Source organism: Rhinolophus hipposideros (genome assembly GCF_964194185.1).
Source record: "Rhinolophus hipposideros genome assembly, chromosome: 9".
Lineage (NCBI taxonomy): Eukaryota > Metazoa > Chordata > Mammalia > Chiroptera > Rhinolophidae > Rhinolophus > Rhinolophus hipposideros.
The window spans coordinates 91032868-91056811 of NC_138055.1; the positions used below are offsets into that span (position 1 = coordinate 91032868).

At 48.1% G+C, this 23944-nt stretch overlaps 1 protein-coding gene across 21 annotated transcripts in view; it reads left to right on the forward strand.

Moving 5' to 3' along the window:
* The window catches only part of CACNA1C (calcium voltage-gated channel subunit alpha1 C), a 722361-nt gene that overhangs the window by 467994 nt on the left and 230423 nt on the right, over positions 1-23944 (forward strand). For all 21 annotated transcript variants that reach the window (XM_081059047.1, XM_081059052.1, XM_081059050.1 and 18 more), the window contains 2 exons: positions 13894-14033; positions 21614-21753. In XM_081059047.1, the coding sequence (XP_080915173.1) occupies positions 13894-14033; positions 21614-21753 (280 nt within the window). The remainder of the gene's footprint in view (positions 1-13893; positions 14034-21613; positions 21754-23944) is intronic.

Consider the following 23944-nt stretch of genomic DNA (forward strand, 5'->3'; position numbering starts at 1 on the left):
AAGTACAAATTCTATCCTGTCACTCAAGACCTGTTTTCAGTTAAACCCTGCTGTCTCCAGATTTGTCTCCCACAAGGCAAACTCTCTAGAAAAAATCATCTGCTCTTTATATCTTCACAGGAACTTGTGTTTCCCGTATGGAAATCACCTCACTGTCCCTGGGCTCAGCCCACAGTCGTTCCCCACCCTCAGGCCCAGCCCACACCGCATATCCTGACTTTAGCAGCCTGCCTTTTCTCTGGATTCTTAAACTTCTTATTATCCACAGTACCCATTTGGCAAGTTGCCAACATGACCCTGTATTATCATTTCTCTCTGCCAGGCACACCCTTCCTGCCTCCTTGTCCCACTGTGAGCACTTGGAGGGCTGAGGCAGCATCTTATGCCCTGTGTCCTCACAGTCCTCACTCTCAGCACCCTTCAGGGTGGGCCCCTCAGTACACATGGCCTGGTGGTGCTCCTTAGGGGGGCAGAGGGGAAAGTTTGCTGAGGAAGAAGAGCACCCTTCTCCACGCCACCTACAGTTGCACAGCAAGTGCTGGGTGACAGGCAACCTGCTGACCCACGGGCTGTCTAGGGAACAGACAGAGGAAGGGGATGTGAAAGTGTGCTGTACACCAGAGGTATGGGCTTTGAGGGAGACCGAGCCGGGACATCGACCTCAATGGCCCCCAGATGGCCTTCCAGCTCTGCACTAGAGGGTCTGGGAGCCTCCAGGCCAAGGCCCTGTACAAGGCACTGTGGGGACAGAGGGAAATGTTGACATAGTTCCTGCCCTCAGAGCACTCACACTCCTGATGGGGTAAGAGAGATCTAGGACACTTGCCACAGGAGAGAACTTATAAAATATGCCATAATTCATACATAGAAATCCCAATTGAGCAGCATAGACATACTGGCCATAAGACTGTAGGGCCCACAGAAAGAGGAGACTGAGAGCCCTGGAAAAGTCAAAGGAATCCTCTAAGGGGAGGAGGAATCCATCTGGCCCTGGAGGAAGTGAGAACATGCCAGGCAAGTGGCCACAGAGGCCAGCATAGAACTAGGGAGGGAGGGAGGTAGCATCATAACTTGTGTAGTAGGTGTTAGGAGAAGACAGGGTACACAGGTAGGAAGCGGAATATTCAAGCAGAGAGGGTGAGGCCTGATGAGCTAGGAATGGGCAGTCCCTATAAATTCCTGTGGCATGATGAAAGTAAGATTCTGGAAAGTTCCTTACTCAGAAAATCCTTCATTTTTTGAGGGTAAAAAACCCACCCGAGGAGAGAAATACCAAGTCTGCATCTGTGTCCTTTATCTCTGCCCCTGGGATACTGGAGGGGTTCCTCCATGGCATGCCACACACCCTACCTCTTTTAGGACTATAACATGACCCCCTCATGCAGCATATCCTTTGTCTCAACAACCCTGTGCTGTAACAAGAGGCTAAGCACAGAATTACGTAGCTACCATCTGACAAAGATTTGGGCTGATCTCTCTAGATCTAGCCTGAGACAGTAATCTGAGGGAAGCATCTCACACACAGGCTGAAGAGTGAACTAGAAGACGGAGCAGCATTTGTCTTGGTGTTTACGAGCTCCAGCCTTTCCAAGCTGGGTGACACTAAGCTTAGTTGTAATGCGCCCAAATGGCTGATAAGAGGTGGAAGCACTGAGCAGAAGCAGAATAAAGAGGCAGAAGGAGGAGTAGCGTGTAGAGATAGCAAATAGAGCCTATCGATAAGGATGCTTTCAGAGGCAAGTATTAGAAAACTCACCTCAAAATAGTTTCTACAATAAGGAAATTTTATCTCACATAAAATAAGCCCCAAATGAGCATGGCACCATTTGGTTGAGTTAATTCATTGGCTCAGCAACTTCATTCAGGACCCCAGTTCTTTTTACCCTTTCTCTCTGCCACCCTCAGCATGTTGCTCTTGTCCTCAACTAGTCCCCAGATGATTGCCATGATTCCAGGCTTCATGTACGGGCATGCACATGCCCAGCTAAAGAAAAGATTTGGGTCACATGCCCCTTCCGCAACCAGTGGATGGTGATGATGACAATAATTGCAATGGTGATGGCTGGTAGTGAAGATGGTGCTGGTGATGTCAGTAGTGGTGGTGGTGATGGTGGTGATGTGGGTGAGTGGTGGTGGTGGTGGTGATTGTGTGGTGGTGGTGGTGGTGGTGGTGGTGATGTGGGTGAGTGGTGGTGGTGATGTGGGTGAGTGGTGGTGGTGATGTGGGTGAGTGGTGGTGGTGGTGGTGATTGTGTGGTGGTGGTGGTGGTGGTGGTGGTGATGTGGGTGAGTGGTGGTGGTGATGTGGGTGAGTGGTGATGGTGATGTGGGTGAGTGGTGGTGGTGGTGGTGATTGTGTGGTGGTGGTGATGGCGGTGGTGGTGATGTGGGTGAGTGGTGTTAGTGATGGTGATTGTGTGGTGGTGGTGGTGGTGGTGGTGATGTCAGTAGTGGTGGTGGTGATGGTGGTGATGTGGGTGAGTGGTGGTGGTGGTGGTGATTGTGTGGTGGTGATGGTGGTGATGGTGGTGGTGATTGTGTGGTGGTGGTGATGGCGGTGGTGGTGATGTGGGTGAGTGGTGTTAGTGATGGTGATTGTGTGGTGGTGGTGGTGGTGATGTCAGTAGTGGTGGTGGTGATGGTGGTGATGTGGGTGAGTGGTGGTGGTGGTGGTGATTGTGTGGTGGTGATGGTGGTGATGGTGGTGGTGATTGTGTGGTGGTGGTGATGGCGGTGGTGGTGATGTGGGTGAGTGGTAGTGATGGTGATTGTGTGGTGGTGGTGGTGGTGGTGGTGATGTGGGTGAGTGGTGGTAGTGATGGTGATTGTGTGGTGGTGGTGGTGGTGGTGATGGTGGTCGTGGTGGTGATTGTGTGGTGGTGGTGGTGGTGATGGTGGTGATGGTGATTGTGTGGTGGTGGTGGTGGTGATGTGGGTGAGTGGTGGTAGTGGTGGTGATGGTGGTGATGGTGATTGTGTGGTGGTGGTGGTGGTGATGTGGGTGAGTGGTGGTAGTGGTGGTGATGGTGGTGGTGGTGGTGATGATGTGGGTGAGTGGTGTTAGTGATGGTGATTGTGTGGTGGTGGTGGTGGTGGTGGTGGTGGTGGTGATGTGGGTGAGTGGTGGTAGTGATGGTGATTGTGTGGTGGTGGTGGTGGTGGTAGTTGTATGGTGGTGGTGATGGTGATAATAGCTGTGGTTCTATGGTGGTAGTGATGGTGATTGTGTGGTGGTGGTGATAGTGATGGTGGTGGTGATGGTGGTGATGGTGATGATGTGGTTGAATGGTGTTAGTGATGGTGATTGTGTGGTGGTGGTGGTGGTGTTGGTGGTGATGGTGGTAGTTGTATGGTGGTGGTGATGGTGATAATAGTTGTGGTTCTATGGTGGTAGTGATGGTGATTGTGTGGTGGTGGTGATAGTGATGGTGGTGGTGATGGTGGTGATGGTGATGATGTGGTTGAGTGGTGTTAGTGATGGTGATTGTGTGGTGGTGGTGGTGGTGGTGGTGGTGGTGGTGGTGGTTGTATGGTGGTGGTGATGGTGATAATAGCTGTGGTTCTATGGTGGTAGTGATGGTGATTGTGTGGTGGTGGTGATAGTGGAGATGGTGATGGTGGTGATGGTGGTGATGGTGATGGTGTAGTGGTGGTGATGATGGTGGTGGTGTGAAGAAGAAAAGAAAGTGGGAATGAGAAGAGAATAAAAATGCCTGCCCTTTCTGCTTCACAAAGTGATCATGAGCCTCAACATTAAAATGTATGGGCACATCTGAAATCTATGTAGCTTTACTAACAATTGTCACCCCAATGAACTTTAATTTAAAAAAAATGTATGGGCAAGTGCCTTGTGAACTGTGTGATTACCGCACGGTTACCACATCTCTTCAATCTATTTGTCCTCTGCTCCTGAGAGTACTGTCACCTGTCACTTTGCCTTCCATAGCTGAAATAAGACACTTCAAAAGGCAAAGTGTTGGCAGGTTCCCAGACACACATCCCTCTAGATCTAAGGGCTAAGGAGGAAGGTGAAACAAGAACACTCGGACCACATGGAACCCAGCAAACAGGATACAGAGAAGGTTTTGTTTTCGTTTGGTCTTTAAGTTGCTTTGATAATGGGAAGTAGATGTGAGGCCTTAAGTCTCTAGTTTTTGTTGAAGTCAAGAAGATCAAAAGAGGCACAAAAGTGAGTTGGGCCACCTGCTTGGGGGTCGGGAGAGCTGATGTCGACAGGGCAGGAGAGGTGACAAGGAGGGACAGCAGGCTGGTGCTGCTCAGCACGGCCTCCGTGGGAGCAGACAGAGCCAGGATATCTGGGAGGACGCACAAAGCCACGTGCAGCAGGGACGTTCACTCTACAGACGTGCAGAACATCTACTGTGTGCAGGTGCCAGGGCTACAGTAATGTCAGCAGCTACCATCTGAGTGATGATGATGTGATTTCTAATTCTCAAAATTACCCATAAATCAGTATAAGTATTCCCTATTTACTGGTGAAGAGACCAAAATTTGGTAGATTATGTAGCTTGTCATAGGGAAACAATTTCATACCAGGTGTGTCTGACTCCAAAGCCCTTTTCCTCTATAGTTTTGCCTTTCATTGAAAGACACCTCTTAATCAAAGGTGACAGAGACACTTGCTTCTGCCCTATAGGTGCTCTCTCCCTACAGGGGAGAAGCACCTAGAAAACACACATTGTAATAAGAGCTAGCATCGTGATCTGAAGAAAGGGTGCTGCAACTAGAAGGAGGGACTAACCCCACCCCTTCTGGGACAAAGGCAGGGAAGGGGTGAGAAATCCAGCCAAGGTGGTGAAAACGGACCTGCCTAGGAGCCTGAGGAGGAGGTTGACAGGCAGAGCAAGGGGCAGGGCTTAGCAGGGCATGACGAAGAGTTGTACATAGCAGCCTGTCTGGTTTGGGTGTGGTGAGCCTTTTGGTGTGACTGGCGTGCAATGTGGTGGCCAAGGGTAAGGCCAGAGGGAACGGTGGAGTCAGACTGTGACAGACCTGGGAGTTAGGCTCGGGACGCTGGATTTGGTTTTGAGGTAGAGGGGAGCCACTGAAGGTTTTTAAGTGGGAAAACAGCCTCAATGTCCATGCGACCAGTTAGCAAGCATCTTTAGTATCCAAACAACTAGTGACTGGGGGCCTGGATGGGGACAGGCAGAGGGGATGGGCAGAAATGACAGGTTCTGTTTCCCTGGATCAGGCGTCAGTCTAGTCCTCAGTCTAGCGTCATTTATTCTAGTGGGCATGTCAGTCTAGTGGGCATTTAGGAGAGAATTTTAAGGTCACGCTGCACCCTCCCTCCATTTGGGAAATTACACATTAGCCCATAGGTCACTAAGCAAATGTCCCCAGGAGTAATTCAGCCCTGATTGGTAATATCTGTCACCCTGTCCACTCCATTACCCTCGAAGGAAAGGTAATATCCCTGAGCCAGAGTAAACTCCCTGGAGAGGAAGGGGTTGGCCATATTGTCACCACAGAGCTGCCCAATGACAGGACGGGCAGCCTTAAAAGGAAATGACAGCCCTGAGATGGAGGCAGTCAAGTGAGGGAGCATCTGCAGTGGCAAGGAGGCCGGCCTGTGACATTTGGCTTCATTTGAACTCCAAGAGGGCAATGCAGGCAGCTTGTGAGGCAGCTTGATTGTTCCCTCTGTGCCGTTCACATGCTGGACACCAGATAGAGAGCTCCAGCAGTACAGTCTGTGCCCGGTGGGGTTTATAGTTGAGACACAGCCTAGGAAGGGGCTCCATGGATGGACAGAGATGCTGTCTCAGGGGCAGGGCAGTGAAGGGCCCAGCAGGAGTGGGCAGGCTGGCACCCAGACATGTGAGGCAGCTCGCTCTGCTCAGCACACTTGGATCCGAGGCTGGTGCTGGCGTGTGAGGACAGCTGAGACAAGGCCAACCTCTAGAGTAGAAGACAGGAACGTAAAAAATTAATAAGTCAACTCAACTTAGCATCATGGGCAAACAAAAGAAAACAGACCAGTTGGAGGAGAGTTTTGGTTTTCTAAACTGAACTACTGTAAAATACTGGCATGCTTTTCAGTTCACTCAGCCTCAATTGCTACCATGTTTCCCCGGAAATAAGACCTCACCGGAAAATAAGCCCTAGCATGATTTTTCAGGATGACATCCCCTGAACATAAGCCCTAATGCCTCTTTTGAAGCAAAACTTAATATAAGATCCCGTCTTATTTTTGGCGAAACACAGTACGTACTTGTCCTCCATAAATAGGTGAATGTTCTTTTCAAGGATGCTTTACTCTTAGGCTATAAAATGGTTTGTTTTATCCCTTCTTCCTTTACAAGAAGCCTTGGGTCTGAACCACAAGGCATCTTCTAAATAGTCATATATATAGATATATATATATCTATATATATCCTGTTTTCCCCCAAAAATAAGACCTAGCCGGACCTTCAACTCAAATGCGTCCTTTGGAGCAAAAATTAATATAAAGCCTGGTATTATATTATATTATGTTATGTTATATTATAAATCCGGTCTTATATTAAATAAGACCGGGTCTTATGTTATAGTAAAATAAGACGAGGTCTTTTATGAATTTTTGCTCCAAAAGACGCTTTAGAGCTGATGGTCCAGCTAGGTCTTAAGTACCCCAGGCATCTGCCCAGGGTTTCACAAAAAAAAAGCTATGATGTCAACATTCTGATGAATTAGTCCCTGTTAAGGCGGTAGCTGGTTTACATATGACCTCAGGTTGTTTGGATGGAGACCCCTAAAGGTTAGAAAACCTTTAATATCCAAAAGAATGCTTCTTTTTTTCCCATTGTGGTAAAATATATATAACATAAAAATTGCCATTCTAACCACTTTTAAGTAGACACTTCAGTGACATTAATTATACTCACGATGTGCAAGTATCACCACTGTCTGTTTCCAAAGTTCTTATTCCCCAAAACAGTTCCTCCCTCCACCCAGCTCCTAGTAACCTCTAATCTACTTCCTATCTCCGAATTTGCCCATTCTAGGTATTTCTTAGAAGTGGAATCACACAGTATTTGTCCTTTTATGACTGGCTTCTTTCACTGAGCACCATGTCTTCAAGGCTCATCCATGTTGTAGCAGGTGTCAGAACTCCATTTCTTTTCATGTCTAATATTCCATTGTGTGTACATTTACCACCTTGTGTTTATCCAGCCACCCACTATGGAGGGAAGGCTTCTCAATGGCTGCAATTCTAGCACCAGTGGAGGACCGAGCAGGGCGGAGGATTGGGGATCCCTGCTGCCCACCCTTCCAGTCACACCATGTATGTGCCCTTTACTGCCCAGTTGCCCCTGACGGGCACAGTTATCCAGGGTTTCACTCAGTCCACAGACAGAGGCCACTGTGCGTATCAGGAGGAGCATCAACCAGTCATCAGGAAACCCATGTGCTCATCACATGGGGTCGATGTGTGGCCTTGAACAAGTCCCCTTACTTCTGTATAATGAGGAGCTTGGGTGTGTGTCCTTTCTGAAGTTCCTTCCAGCTTCTTATTTCTACAAGTCCACCAAATGTCCTAAGAGGGCAATGTGGCAAGTCATGTGGGGTGGAGCAGGCCCTCAAGAAACATTTGTGGCCGAATGAATGAATGAATAAGAGAAGAATTGGAGAATGAGGAACTATAGTATTCCAGTTTCCTCGTCTCCATTAGAGAATAGGCAAGAGGCTGTCATTTGAGGTCAGACTGAATGGTACTTACGTTATGAAACAATCTGGAATACAAGGTTCTACCTGAAGCATTGTTATTGTGTTTATTATTGTCGTTGCACCTTCTACTGAGATGGAATTGTATGACTGGACTTCTCATCAATTCTGTTTGGTGTAGGATTCTTGGCAGCGTCAATAAATACACTTGTCTAAATTTAAGTGGGTGCACAGAGGCTCTTGTACTATCGATTCTCACCAGGGTGTCTGTTGTATAGCAGATGTAGGCTGTCCAGATGGTGGGCATTGCCCCGCTGTACCACACGTGTGTGTGTGTGTGCAGAAACGTGCATACATGAATAGACATGGCCGGCTCTCCATGACTATCCTTGTCCTAGGAACTCTGCCCTGACTTCTGCTCACAAGGAGTCTGTGTTCTCCTAATGCACAAATATTAACAATCGCTTTAATGAAGGATTTCTTTTATTATAAAATCCACTTGCATTTATGGCAATTATCAGACAATGAGAAGAACTTCTTGTTCCTTTCCATGTCTTGGAATCTGACTGTGCCTTAGGCAGAACTGCACACAGGCCCGACACCAGCTTCCTCACTTGCCATAGAATTCTGGAGATAATTTGGACGTCATCTACCACTTTGGAAGTGGTGTTCAAAGTTCCAAGAAAAACACAAAAACAGTGATTCCTCTTCTCAAATAAAATCTTATGCAGAAGCCAGCATGTAAAGCCAATAAAAGCCTTCCAGACTGGTCAGGAAGAGGTGGCTACTTCTTCTCTGTCTACATCCCCATCACATTGGCCCCCTGGACTCCATTCAACTGTGCTAGGACCCTTGGACAACCTTTGCATGTGGGTTAAAATGGTGTTGCTCTGGTTCAAGAGCTGGGAGCCAAAGCCCTACTTCCTCAGTCTTCCCCTAACCCATAACTGCTCCCAAACAGCACTGTGGAAACCTAGGGCTCTCTGCAGCACTGTATTTTTTTTCTAAATGCTTACCTAGTTCTTCTACTGATGAGCAAATACACCCAGAGAAGTAAAATGACTTGCCCAAAGACATTCAGTCAGTTGGTGTCAAAATCAAGATTATTAACATGAAAAGATAATTGAATCTCTGTCTTCTAGAAGCTTATGATGTAGTTGAAAGGCAGGACATGTGTATATGAAAAGATAAATGGAAAACTAAGATAGCCTGTACACATCAGTGTCCAATTAGCTCCACAAGTGTTTAGAAGACATCAGGACTCCTGGGAACTGAGGCTCTCTCCACTGAATTCTTCTAAATATTTCAGACATGGCTGTGACCATGGGCCCCCAGCTGCCGTTCATAGCCCTAAACAATGAGCAAGGAGAGAGGAAAGAAAGGGAGAAGAAGATGGAAAGGAAGCAATAAGAGGGACATAGCACTGGAAAGAAGAGAAAATGATAAAAAGGCAGAAGAAAGACAGGAGCCATTTGAAAAGGCAAAGTCATAGCTGCCCCAAAATAGGTAGCACTTCACCCATCATCAGAGAAGGGGGTCCTCCAGGAGGCCCAAGGAATCCAGCTTCCTCTGTCTGCAGCTTTGAGAGTCTGCTGCTCCCCTTCCTCTGTCCCACGGTTTGTCCTCTCTTCTGCAATTTTCATACCTCCTGTACCCTTTCCAACCTCAACACAGAATAGTAGAAATGGGAATCTTAGTCTGTTCCACTTGGCTTCCAAAGTTCCCTAGTTCCCAAGAGCACAGAAAGAGCAGGTGCATGCTCACACTATTGGGTGCATTCTTAAAGAACTCTGGGACCCGTCAGGATTCAGGAGGGCTCACAGAGCTCTGGCCTCAGGATTCAGGCAGGAGGAGGGCTGCAAATGAGTGGACTCACAGAACCGGATAGCAACGCATCAGTGGGAAGACAATAGTCTGAGAGTTTCGCCCTTCTCTACTCCACTCATTCGCCCTTAGATGTTTCTATGGCAGTACAACACATGTTTTGAAAGGATCAGTTAAACTGTTTCATTTATTTAAGTGTTTTTGTTTGTTTTTAGGCTTAGGGGTTGTTTGTTCGTGTGTGTTTTTTGTTTGTGGGAATTAATTCTGCGAGGGAATCCATGCCCCTCAGGCAGAGTGAATGCAGGGCTTCTCAGGATGAGTCTGCAGACGGCTGTGTCCAGACTTAGCAACCACAGGCACCTGCCCCTCCTGTGGATTTGTGCCCACACATCTTCTTATTGACTCCCTGGGCCCTTTTCAGTTCTATCTCAGAAACTTAAGCAACTTAGCAGGACCCAGTTGTGTTTGGGGATAAGCGGGGACCAGTGAGAAATGTTCCCGGCACCAGGGAGGACAGACGTGACAAACGGACCTTTAGACTGAAGGTCAAAAAATCTGGTTTTCCATCCTCGGCATGTACATCTCTGGCCTTGGTAACTTATCAGTATCCTAGTTTTTTAAGTGAGTAGGTTAATAGATGACTTCCAAGATCCTTTCTCTCAAGACTCATGGCTTGAAGCAGAGCCCTGCAACTTCCACCTAGGAGATAAATACCATGAAATACAAGTGCTTTCTTGAGGATGAGGTTGTCCCTTAGGCAGTTGGATTCCAGCCTCGGTGTTTCTCCCTTTAGTCTGCATGGTGTTCCAGGACCGCCTCCTTCAGCCCTCTGTGCAAGCTGAACTTCCCTCTCTACCCCACCTCTGCGTGCCTGATCACCGACAGCTCCACCTTGATATCCCACAAGTGCCCTAAATTCAGCAAATCCAGAACTGATGACCCTTCCCCTTCCTCTTCCAAGTCCCCTCCTGCAGTGGGAGGCATCCACATTCAGAGTCACCACATTCAAAACCGCAGGGAGGGGACAGCGTATTTCTTTCATTGACTCTTCCTCGAACCCCTAGTGCAACCAGAAATCAAATTACATCTTTTATAAAGACACTCTCAAATCCACCTACATCTCAACCAGTCCTTCTGTCTCTACTGCAGCTCAAATCTCCATGATCTCTGCACGGGTCACTCGCCACCCTCTCCTCCCCTGTCTCCGCCATCATGCTCCATGGTAGTGCCACCATGGAGACTATGGTGCACACCTGACCCAGCCATCCCAGCCTCCTCAGAATGGAATCTAAGCATCCAGGCGTGGCCACACAGCCCTGGGCATCTTCCTACACAGCCTTCCAGCCCCATATTCTCATAGCTTCAGTCCAGCCAAATCAAATGTTTGCATTTCCTGAAGCTCTCCACACTTCCCCTCTCCTTAGTTCTTCCTCCACGTGGAATACCTGACCCTCCCCACTTTCTTCGCCTGTACAACTCTTCATCCTTCAAACCTCATCTCAGCTGCTTGGGAAGCCCATCAATGGGAAACTGTGCTGACCTCCAGAGCATCAGTTACTCACTTATGGAATCATCTGTCCATTTGTCCCTTATTGTACCAAGATATCCATTGTACCAGTGTACCAAAGGTCAGATTTGGAGCCCCTTTTCTCAAATCTCCGGCACCCAGCACATAAACATCTTTGTGAACATTTGAATGACTGACCGTCACATCATATGGCCTTCTGGACCTCCACATGTTATGTGCCAGGCTGTCGGACAAACGTCACAGGGTATAAATTAAAGAAACAGGCTCTATTGGGAGAATTACAAAGCCAAAGGTCACAAGACAGGCCACAGGTCCCCCAAGCGTCCCATCTCACAAAGAGGTGTGTCAGGCCCAGGAAGCCATTGGGCCTGCAGCGTGGGTCTACATTGCAGTAGAGGGGAGCAGGACCCCTCTTCCTCCATGGCTTTCTGTTTTTATAGGGAAACCAAGCAAGGCAATGAAGCCTTGTAGGTGAAGGAATAAACAGATTGCTTGATGCCAGGTAGCCTGGGTTGGGGGTGCCAGCTGTTTATAGGAGTTGTCTTGGAATGCCTGCTTACCATCACATAGGGCTCACAGAGTTCTCCTTACCCTGAAGAAGAGGTACTCTAAGCTTGGGTGCTACCTCACTCAGAAAGCGCATTATCTAGACAATCTAGAGGGAGCTCCAGAGTCACTTTCAGATAATTCAACTGGTTGTTCCACACTGAAAATGAATGACTGGATGGATGGATGGATGGATGGATGGATGGATGGATGGATGGATGGATGGATGATGGATGGATGGATGGATGGACGGATGGATGGATAAAAATAACTAGCACATAAGTGAACACATGAAAGTGCCTGACATGTAGTTGATACCCAATTTACGTCTGTTTCCCTTTCTTTTTCTTCCTTTCTCATCCCAACTTCAACTTTGGGAATTTCCATGTGGATTTCTGTGGTACAGAGGAGGTGGCTCTGTCATCTATTGTTAAACATGAGAGCTCTGATCCTCATGGGGATGGGGGCTGTGTAGCTGATTGACAGGGCCATGCCTTCACAAGCTTCCTCAGGTTGCGCTGTGCCCTTTCAACACTATCCCGATGTTCATTTTAATCCAACATCACTTCATTTTAAAAGACCTGACACTCCCACACACTGTGATTTGTAGCTGGCTCATAGCCCCCAGGCAGTCACATCCCCAGACCAACTTTATGATGCTCTACTGGGTAGGAAATAAAGGATAGATGGTCTGCCGCTGAGATGCTGATTCAGTCTGACCTGTCCAGTCACTTCCCGTGGTTGTTCCCTGACCTGGGCCTCCATCAGCACATGGGCCAGTGGTTCTTAAACTTCAGGTGCCTCAGAAACACCTGGAAATTGTATGTAATGTACATCTCCAGGCTCTGTAGCTAGGAGTTCTACTTCATTAGGCCTGGGTGGGGCCCAAGAATTCTGTATTTTTTAACTTTGCATCCTTAAGCTACTTCCTCCAGAGGTGAGACCAGCACTCGCTAAATGTCTAGGGGACTCAGAAAGAATGAAGAGAGCACAGTAGCTCTCTCTCTGCAGAGCTACCCATCAGGTTCCCAGTGCCCCAGTCTTGGAACACCCTCCCAGCAGGCTAAGCAGAGGAGGAAGTCGTTCCTGGGCGATGCCCCCCGCTCCCCGCAATGTGGGTGGCACCTGGAGATCTCCTGTGAGCTCCACTTGGCCCTGTAGAGGATGGGAAAATAGGTCTGGGGGTTCTGAGTTGAGTTCTTCCTGACTTGAGGCTGTGGACTGGCCCGTCCTGCTTGGAGGACCTGTGGCCAAATGCTACGTGGATTGGTGTTTTGTGGTCCAGTGAGAGGTGGACTGGGGTTCCTGCAGTGGGGAGCAGTGGAGCACAAAGGCATCCAGGGAGCCTTCGCCTGGTGAGGGCCATTAAGGCTGTGCACTGGGGCGGGCTATGGGAGAGAGCAATCAGTGGTGAGGGAAGCTAGGGAATCAGCACAGAGTTGGCTGGCTCTAACTGAGCCAAGGAGCTTGTCCTGTTCAGTGCAGGCTCCCAGGGACAGGCGCTGCAGCCATAAATGCAAAGCCCTTCTGCAGGTGGCAGAGGGAGGAAAAGACTACCTGCCTCCGACCCCTTGAGAAAAGAGATGAGCCTTTTCCACTCACCACTCCCACCCGAGTGCCCACCTCCATCCTGGAAATGCTGGTTCTCTCTGAGGACCCAGTCTATGTCTTTGGACAAAGAGTCTTATTTTCCCAAGAGAGAGAGTTCACATTTTTGGATCCATGTTTGTGAGCAGTTTTTCCTCTGTTTCAGCAGCTGTTAAGAGATCTTCAATGTCTCTATTTCTTTGCAGCTGTGTTTTTGCTCTATTTTGGAGAACTTAGCTACATAGTACACCCCCCAAGACTATATCTATTATCTTCAGGGTTTGTTATCTTGAAATTGTGGCGCACTTTTCCCACGGTTCTGTCTCACCCTCTTTCTCAGCAGCTTTCTCCACTGTCCAGGCATCATTTCCCTTTAGATCAAGACATTATGAGAAGATAAAATGACATGTTCATTGGTTAACTAAGTAAGGTGTTTCCCCTAAAATGTGTAATTTTTCCACTCTAATATTCACACTTTAACAGAGGACATTTGAAGACTTGAAAAAACAAAACAGAACCTCAGTGCGCAGAGGATTGGAGTTCTAATAGTGGGACAGACTGTGGAGTTGGAAATTTGACCTGGAAGGGGAGGGAGATCCCAACCACTGTCCCTCTAGATCCTTCTACAGGGGGACGACATTCTCCTCCATCTCCTTGTGAGATCTGCAGCGGCGGAACTTTATAAATCCCCAATCTAACGATTTTCTTTTTCTCTCTCTTCTATTTTTGTTTCCTAGGAACGAGTGGAATATCTCTTTCTCATCATTTTTACTGTGGAAGCATTTTTAAAAGTAATAGCCTATGGACTTCTCTTTCACCCCAATGCTTACCTCCGCAACGGTTGGAATTTACTCGATTTTATAATTGTGGTTGTCGGGTAAGTATAACTCCTTTGCATCTCCGCTCCTCACCTCTATCACCACTACATACCTCTTTTTCGTTCTGTATTTCTATCTCTTCTTGATTTGGTCACTGCGGCACTGGGCTTCAGGCAGGATGAAAGGATCTATTAAACATCTCTTTGAATTCAGACTTTCTCCAAAGGGAGAGGAGCTATTACTTAGGAACCCTCCCACCACTGCTCCCACATGCATGTGTGTGCTCCCACACATGCGCACACATACGATTCGAACCTGAGTGCGTTAGATGGAATCAAGGCTCCTTCATGCACGTGAGGAGAGTACCCCGCATCGGGTTGCCTAGTGCGTCTCCAACCACATCTGGCCTGACAGTTCCTCCGACCAATTCCTCTGCAGTACCACTGAGCAGATTTAGCTCAGCCTGCCTGTGAGTTTGCAGTCCACGGGCATGGGGGTGGAGATGGGGCTGGCACACAAGAGCTGTCTACAGTGGACCTGTTCTGTGGCCCAAGGAAACAGGCCCCTGAAGATGTGTAGGTGAGAAGAACACAGGAAACTCTTAAGGATCTGGTGATGAGTGACCAGACCCCAATGAAATATACCTTCCCGTGACACTCGGCTGCACTTCAGTATAAGTTGACACAAGTCAATATGTGCTTTTTAATAAAAAGCTATGTAAGGAAACTCACATCAAATTTAGAAGGGACAATCTCCTTATGAAGGAATTAGTAACTTCACAAAGAGATTCTCTAGGAAATACTTGTACCTAACAAGCCTTCATGTGCTGTGTGTGATATAATTTATCCACACACGGTTGATGAAATTCGAACAACTCATCTGTTTTGTGAAGGGAGGGCACCTTTGCAGCAGATTCCACTTCAGGAATAAGCTGGCTTCTTTGAGCTATCTGCCCCTTGTTACTTTGATCCCAGAGAGTGACCAAGCCGTGGCCACCTTGTGTGTTTACTCCCTCAGAGTCCCAACCAGCTTCAGTGCCATTAGGCTCTTATCCCAGGAAACTGTTTTCGTGAATCCTTCTGTGCTGTCCCCCTAGGTCCCTGTGGCTTCTCCAGAGCAGTCACTGCTTGTGATCTCATAGACTGTCTGGTCTTTCTTGCAGAGAATAATGCAGGAGCAAAGCATGATCATTTAGAAGTTATTTCCTTGTCTCAGGCCATCTGGATGGCTTACTAGGGTTGTTTGGAACGGTTTTAGGGGTTTTTCTTTCTCGTGCTTTTTTGCCTGACCAATGAGTGGCACACTTCAGCCACATTACATCAGGGATATTTGGGTAGCATGAGGGGCACTAAAGTTAGAGTACTTGCCAGGTGTAGACCTGACTCCAGAGGATTCAGAGTGAGAAGGCAGCTATATAGAGACTGTACTGCTTCTGTTCATGCCAGAAGCAACAAAGAGTGACTAAACAAATGCCTGAATTAACTCAGTAAACCATAGCAAAGGTCTTTAAGATGGGTTGTTCCAAATGCCCCTAAATCCTTTTTAAATCCAGCGTCTTTCTCAAGGCCTCAGTCTCCCCAGAGCCTTTCACACATGCATAGAAAAGAGCCCCAGGCTGAGATCCAGCACTTCTGGGACCAATAGAGAGATGAGGGTGCGTTGCAGGGACTCATTTTGTTTAGGCAGAGACGCTCTATCTTTTTCTCGCATTTATGAGTGAGTCAGCGTTGACTAGATACTATGCTGTGTGCCCCATTCACAGCCTTAACTACAGCATGGGAGGTGGGAATAGGAAGTAGCGTAGGCCTCAAAGAGCACCCCTGGGAGGGAGGGCGGGAGCGAGTGCCTGGCCACATGTTGCACATGGGGCCAGCCTGCCCATCTCCAGCTTGTTTAGGCCTTGCTGCCTCCCTTGGGCTGCTGCCCATAGAGGGCAGACTTTTCATGAGGCCAGCCCAGATTTTAGCCACATCTCCCTGGTGTCCAGGCCATGAGGCTGATGAGAGAGAAGCATCTAGGTTTGGCATGCTTCCAAATGACGTATCTAGGTGACTATTAAAGCCACAGAGGTTATGATGCTAGCAGTTGCTCACCTTGTGGTTCACCATGACCCTCTGAGTCTCTTTCCCTATTAATCACACACGTGGCCATATTTGGCACCTAGTTTCTCTTCCCCATGGGTATTGGTCCTTGGGGCTTTCCATCCAGTCTAAATCTCAGCCCCTCCTTTTAACTCAAAAATGACACATACACCCCAGGCAAGACATAGCTCAGCCACCTCTCTTCAGCCATGCCTCCTTTTCCTGCTGCCTTTACAACATTAAATGAATATCCCTTTGTTTCCCTTGTGTCTCCTGGAAAATATCTGCTCTTCTTGGCACCCCCTGCAGCTACTTAGGGGGAAGTAGCTGTCCTGGCCTCCTGCACATCAGGGGAGTCTGCCTTGCCCAGGGAAGGTGGGCGTGCCTGTCTGCTACCCCAGTTCCAGGCTAAGAGCCACTGTGTCGCCTCAGCATTGCCATTCTGCTGGCCTGTGACAAGAGGCATTTCCTTTCCCCCATAGATCTTTCACATTTCCTTTCTAAAGTTGAGTTGTCTCCTTGGTACCATGGGGAGATGGGACTGCTGAACGAATGTGAAGGGGATTTCAGAGGCCCCTGTGAGCCACCTTCCGGCACCCACCCCAAGAACCGAAGAGTCCTCAGTAGCTCCACATGCTGGAGATGGAGGCATTGTGCTGCAGCCACTAAGGCTTTTATCCATTTCTCTCTCTCCCAACATGTCGGCCCTGCCTTTCTGACTCACTGGGCCCTCTAGAGCCTCACTGTCCTCTTCCTTTAACAGCTTGAATGCCCAGCTAAGGCACTGCCAGACACAACCCCTGGGGAAGGACCCCCAAGCACCCACACCTGAACCCAGCCCTTAGGGATAGGCAGGCATAAGGCAGTGATTTCGCCTTGCTGTGTCTAATCTAAGAGAAACAGAGCAGTCCCTACAGGCCTACGTCTGATCCTGGACTGTCTACCCCTTCCAAATTAAAAGCAGACGCATTTTTTTTTAATTAAAATTTATTGGGGTGACAATTGTTAGTGAAATTACATAGATTTCAGGTGTACAATTCTGTATTACATCATCTATAAATCCCATTGTGTGTTCACCACCCAGAGTCAGTTCTCTTTCCATCACCATGTATTTGATCCCCCTTACCCTCATCTACCACCCCCACCCCCCTTACCCTCTGGTAACCACTGAACTATTGTCTGTGTTTGTGAGTTTTTGTTTCTTTATTTGTTTGTCTTGTTCTTTTGTTGTTTTTGGTTTATATACCACATATCAGTGAAGTCATATGATTCTCTGCTTTTTCTGTCTGACTTATTTCGCTCAGCATTATACTCTCAAGATCCATCCATGTTGTCACAAATGGCACCATTTCATCTTTTCTCATGGCATTGTGTGTGTACACCACATCTTAAAAGCAGACACTTCTTAAACAGCCTGCATCAAGTTGGAGCAGTGGTTAAAAGAGAAGAAAGTTGTCTAATCTCTGCTCCCTTCACTGAATAATATTTTGTGAACATCTTGTACTCTGATAAGTATATTGCTTTCTTCCAGGAAATACTTAGCAACCAAATCTGGTTTGGATTTGGAATGTTGTCTGACAAACTTGCAAACTGATCTCCATTTCAGTGGAAAGAACATTTCTCTGTGGAGAAAAGAGCCTGCTCCCACATTCTGGCAATCTCTGCTTGGGATTCAAGGCATCGCCAGCTAACATGTGAACCCATCAAATTGCCAAGCTGAGGTGAAAGAATCATGGAGCAGAGAGAGACTTTAGATATAGTATGGCCAAGGTCATGAAAATGCTTTTAGCTGTAGAACCCACTGTTCACACAAAGCCTTACTCAGAGGCCCAATGAGTTAAACAGATCAAAGGAAGCCACTCTGTTAAATATGGGGAAAGGAGCCAGAACCCCAGTCATTCATCTCTGGCCTCACTGCCCAAGAAGTCCCCAAGGGGTTCCATGGGACACAGTTTGAAAATCCTTAATCTAGCCTAGCCCTCTCATTGCTGGGCCCTGCCTGAATCTGAGCTAAGCCCCCAGCTGCCATCTCCCAGTTCCGGATCCAATGCTGGGGCATGAGTCATTTAAGGCTCAAGCCTAGTCCTCAAAATGAAGTTGCCCTGGCCCCAAGTTCAGGTCTGATATAGGGGCCCAGTTCTGATACCCGAGCTTCCTTGTTGACCTCAAGCTATGACCCAGCACACACAGTGCTGACAGTGAATCAGGAGAGTCATCTTGAGAACAAAGGACAGAAATTGCCCCTGCATTCCCTTTTCTCTCTTCTTCTTGCTTACCACACAAAGCCCAGACTCTAGACTCCCCTTCCATATGGCCTGTGCATCTTCTGGCCCAACCCCTTCTCTGTCTCCATCCCACTCCTAAATCCTTCCCACTGTGCCTTGTGTTCCCTACAGCCCATCTCCCATTCAGGGGCCGCAGACATGTTCTGTAAAGGGTCAGGTACAAAACTTTTCAGCTTTGCGAGCCATGCATTCTCTGTCCCAAATGTTCAACTCTGTGGAGAGAACAGCAATATGTAAATGATGGATGTCTCTGAATTCCAGTCAAACTTTATTTACAGAGCACGTGGCCCACATGCTGCCCTGAGTCCTCAGCCTTCACTTTCTGGCTCTCCCCTGAGGGTCCTGATTCCCTTGCAGTCTCTAGAGGTGGCCACCCTCTCTACTAGATGCCTCATTCCACGGCCCAGAGGTCAAGAGTGGGGCCCTCTTTTCCCCTTATTTCTGCTTTCAGACCACTCTTCCTCAAAAAAAAAAAAAAAAAACCCTCCAATTTTGACGTGTGTGTGTCATGAGATCCTTCTAGCCCCACTTCTTATTGTAGCCCTCTACAGACCTTTGAGTCATTCCTCAGTCCTTGAAGATAAGAGCTCCTGGCTCACTCTCACACTCTCCAACACTCACTACTCCTGCCACCACCCCCAGCAGCTTCTTGGTTCCTTGGTAGCTTCTTCCATAGGGACCCTGACTCCATTCCACCTCAGCTGCCCTCTACTATGGTTAGAGCCAGTACACTGCCACCAGGATCTCAAGGCAAACGTCCTACTCTCTAAACAATACCACCCATCTTTCCAGCTCCCCTAGCACTTAACTCTAACCATCCATTCCTCCTGCCATACTCTCTCCGTTCCTCCCCTCAGCATGGGCACCCCTCCTTCCAAGCTGAGATGCCATGCCCCATCAATATAATCCTTCACTTACATTTATACTCAACTTCCTATTCCTCTCTTCATTTATCTTGCTCACCAACCCCAATCAAATCCAACTAGATGGAGAACTGTTTGGTGCCTGAAGATGAGCCACTTAACAAAGTAGAGAAATACACAGAGCTGACCTGATGAGTCTCTTACACGTGTGACCACCAGCCCCAAGCAGCCCACGGGGACAGCTGGCAGTCCTACTACATGTCCCTACTCATTCACCCTTCCACTTTCTTTGATGATTCCATCATATCTTTGCCTTTCTCTTCAAACTTCCAGTACCTCCTCCCCTTTCACATTTTCATCTGATGATCTTGTTACCACCTATTTTCCCTGGGAAACAGGTGCAATCAGAAGAGAACTCTCATGCGTTCTCACATCCGCGCCCCTGTCATGTGCCTCCCTACCTGAATGTGCTAAACCTCCCTGCCTTTATCTAAGACATCTGATTGTCAAATTGCCTGTCTCTGTTAGGTGATTCCCATCACATGTAAAGGTGCTGTCGTATCTCCATTTAAAAACAAAGAAAAATCCCTTGATTCTATACCCGCTTTCAGTAACCACCATTTTTCTTCTACTTTTATAGCAAAATTCCTCAGCAGAGCTGTCTGTACAGTAGCCACCAGCCACATGTGGCCATTCAGTACCTCAAATGGGGCTAATCTGACTGAGATATGCTGTATGTGAAGATACACAATAGATTTCAAAGATTTAGAACAAAATGAAGTGACAAATATCTCAATAATTCTTTATATTTATTATAATTGAAATGATAATATTTTGGTTATGTTGGGTTAAATAAAATGTATTATCATAGTTAATTTCACCTCATTCTTTTTTACTTTTTTAATGTGGCTACTAGGAAATTGAAATTACAGATGTGGCTCACATTGGTGGCTTCCATTATATTTCTGTTGGACAGAGCTGTCTATTCTCCATCTTCACTTTCTCCTGCTATCGCTCCTGAACTTATATCTATTAGGCTTTGGTCCCACCAAAACTTGTTTTCAATGTCTCAATGGTCTTCATGTTGTGAAATCCAGTGGCCAGTGGTCCATCCTTATATTTGCAGCGCTTGACACAGTTAGCCACTGTGTTCTCATGACCATTTCCTTCACTTGCCCTGGCCTCCCCACAACATCAGAGCGATTCTTTTAAAAGAATCATGTCACTTTCCTGCTTGAAACCCCCCAATGGCTTCCAACTCAGAGAGGAAAGCAAGCACCGGATAGGGTGCCCTGCTTTCTCTCCCACTTCATCTCCCACTCTTCTCCATTTTACCTGCTTTGCTCCAGCCATCCTGCCACTTGTCCCTCTAACAAGCGGTACCATGCCCCTCCCTTGGGCCCTGGGCACCAACTGTTTCCTCGGCCTGGAAAAGTCTTCCCAGAGAGCTGTGTGTACTCCTGCACTTTTGTTAGGGCCGTGCTCAAGTGTCAACTAAGGAGCAATTTCCTCTCCCAGCCTTTGATGTGGAGGGGAAGGGCTCCCTCCTGGCCACTCCAGACTCCTCTCCCTTGCGGCATTTGTCTTCTTCTCACTTATCACTCTCTAAATGATTATTTAGTTTATTGTCTAACTCCCCCACTAGAATGTAAACTCCAAGAGGGTAAGTACTTTGTCTGTTTTGCTGTAGCCTTGGTGTCTAGAACAGTACCCGGCACATAGTAGGTGTGCATGTTTGCTGGAGTAATGAATATACAAACCTAAACACAGAGTGGCAGAGCTGAAATTCCTACGTCTCAGTTACATGCTTCAATGTGTGGTTTTGCTCCCACTGGAAGCTTGCTCGTGTAACCATTCGATCATTCAGTCGTTTGTTCAACGTATTTCTGTTGAGCATCTGTTATGCGCCAGCACAAAGATTTCTTTGAGATCATTTATTCGTGCCCAGGTACACGTCAAAGAGAGGGGGTGTTAGGAGGAAGGAGGTGGAGAGGGAGGAGAAGGATGTGACTCCAGGCCACATGAGGCCAGGAGCTAGGAGACCGCGGAGGCGCGGAGGGCGCTGTAAAGGGTCGGCCCGGTGGCAACTGCCCTGGCTTCACCCTGTGCCCAGGGGCCCGGCTCTCACAAAGCCAGCTGTGCCCTCACGGCGTCCTGGTGGCAAAAGGCGTGCCGGTCGCCGCTCCCAGACCTTCTGGATGGTGCTTATGCCCTCGGCAGGGGTGATACCCACCCTGACAGACTGTCGTTTCCGAGGGTCACGGCCCCTCCTGGGCACAGCCCTCCGCCCTGGAGCTTGGCCTGGAGACAGCTGCGCACCGCGCCCCCCAGGCTTCCTTCGGAGAGTCCCACCCCCGCTCAGCAAAGAAACACTGTCCTGACGGCTCCTTCTCTCTTTCCTTTCTTCTAGGCTCTTTAGTGCGATTTTAGAACAAGCGACCAAAGCGGACGGGGCCAATGCCCTCGGAGGGAAGGGGGCTGGATTTGACGTGAAGGCGCTGAGGGCCTTCCGCGTGCTGCGCCCGCTGCGCCTGGTGTCCGGAGTCCCCAGTAAGTACCGCCCTGGGCTTTGGGTACAGCGTCGTGCTGCCACCACCTTCCGCTTTCCTCCGCTGAATGTCTCGGAGCACTTGGCAGAGGAACCTGATTTTATATCAATGGAGGGGTTTTTTGTTTGTTTGTTTGTTTTTTAAATGAGTTCCTTTGTTTTAAAAAACCCAACTCTGATGGGAGTCCATTATAACACACTGTGGTCCCAGCTCCTCACAGCAGTCACACAGCCCCATGAAGACAGCCCACATAGAGAACACAAGCCTGCGGCCCTCCAGGGCCCTGGGCTGGGAATTTAAATGTGTTTGCAGCAAAAGAGCAAGGTGAGCAGAGACAACTAATCCCCAAGACTCACAGGCTATTTTAGCCAACAGGATTATCTCTGCTTCCTGTATTTTTCCAAAGAACAATCAGAAAAACATCAGTGGATGTTGTAAAAGTTCTGTTTCACCATTTCCTCCAGCGCCTTCCACCTCACCTGTCAAATGGGACATCCCCAGCCTCAGAAGCCCTATGTATGGACTTCCACCTGTCAGATGATAACTGGCTTCCCCCAAGGGGTGGAGGGTATTCAGCACTCCCAGTCAGGCAGAAGGGTGTTAGAGAGACATGACCTATAAGGATATCAGTCACAGGGACAGCTCCCCTTCCCGTCCCATTATCGAGGCGCCTCAGGCAATGTACACAGCAGCCTCGGGCAAACCCCAGCTCAAGGTGCTCCTGGGGCCTGAGTCAGCTTTGGGAAAGCATAACCTCCTTGTTCAATTTGTGGTATCTGAGCATAATTTTGGACTTGTTTGCTGAGACTTTACACTCTCAAACCAGCTCCATCAGACCCAGCCCAAGACTCATGGCAGAGGAGACCGCATGACCAGGCTGGAAGCAGACCAGTTTGGAGATGGGGACAGGGAACAGGAAAACAAAGAGGTCCTTTGAACACCCAGCCTCTAGCACCTGCCCCAGAGATGGAGCACTTGGTGACATTGCACTGCTCGGTCATCTCTCTTAGAGTCACAAAATCATAGAAACGTGAGGGACCTTATGTTAACTTGTTCGATCCTTTTTGTCCATGTTCCTAATAGTGAACAGATCTTCCCAAAGTAACTTAATTAACCAGCAGCAAAGCCGGACTAGAAGCAGGTCTGCTGGCTTTCAAACCAGCTCTTTCCTACGGTACCACATGACCTCCTATAAAGAATTACCTCTTGATTGTCTTAGACAATCAAGTTTACGTGTATATCCTGTCTCTTCGATTACATTCCAAGTCCCCTGAAGCCCAGAACTATGAGGAATATTGTAGGGGAAACAACAAAAGTTACACTGTTGTCTTTGTAGCGAGGCCCTGGGCAAAGCTTGCAGCCTCCCTTACACTCAAAGGTGAGCACAGAGCTGAGCCACGCAGCACGTTTGGAGCAGATTCTCTCTACGTGGCCTTAACCATTTGGGGACATCTAGGAATAGAAACAGTGTATGTGTTGGCCAAGACCCAATTCCCCGTTTGTGACGCCTAAATTATTTGGATTTTGTTGGTCAGTCAGCCATAACTCAACAAACCCAAACCAAGAGATGCAAAGGTGGGGTGAGAATGACTTTGAACATGACTTTCAGGAGCGTCTCACGATGATGCAGGCAATGTGTCGGTGACAGGACTACGAACTGATCCCAAATTCAGCCAAACAAGATGCAGGTGACGTAATGGATCTTACCCTGTTACGTACGTGCTTATCAGGGCCTACAATCCCAGAGCTTCGTGCTGGGTAGGAGGACATATCATAAGGAATGAATGTGGTCCTTTCACTTGAGGAATACGACAATCTACTAGAGTGCATCAGTATACATAGGAACTAACAACACCAAACTTCCAGTGACTTCAAACCAGAAACACTTACACCTGGCTCGTGGTACAAGAGGCTGTTGGCCAGCTGCAGCCGTTCTGGGCTCGGTGGGCCCTGGGCTTGACCAGTCCACCGTCTCATTCCAGAGCCCAAGAGGAAGAAGCACCCAGCATGTGGGACATGTTGTTCTCATGGCAGAGGGCAGATGCTTGCAAAGGGGGCATAGAACTAAACCATACAAGCATATTGTAGGGTTTTGCACCAATATGGCTTATAGCACAGCTGTTCACATTCTGGTAGCCAAAGCAAGTCACATGGCTATGTTTGTCCCAAAGATAATGGGACAAAGAAGTATA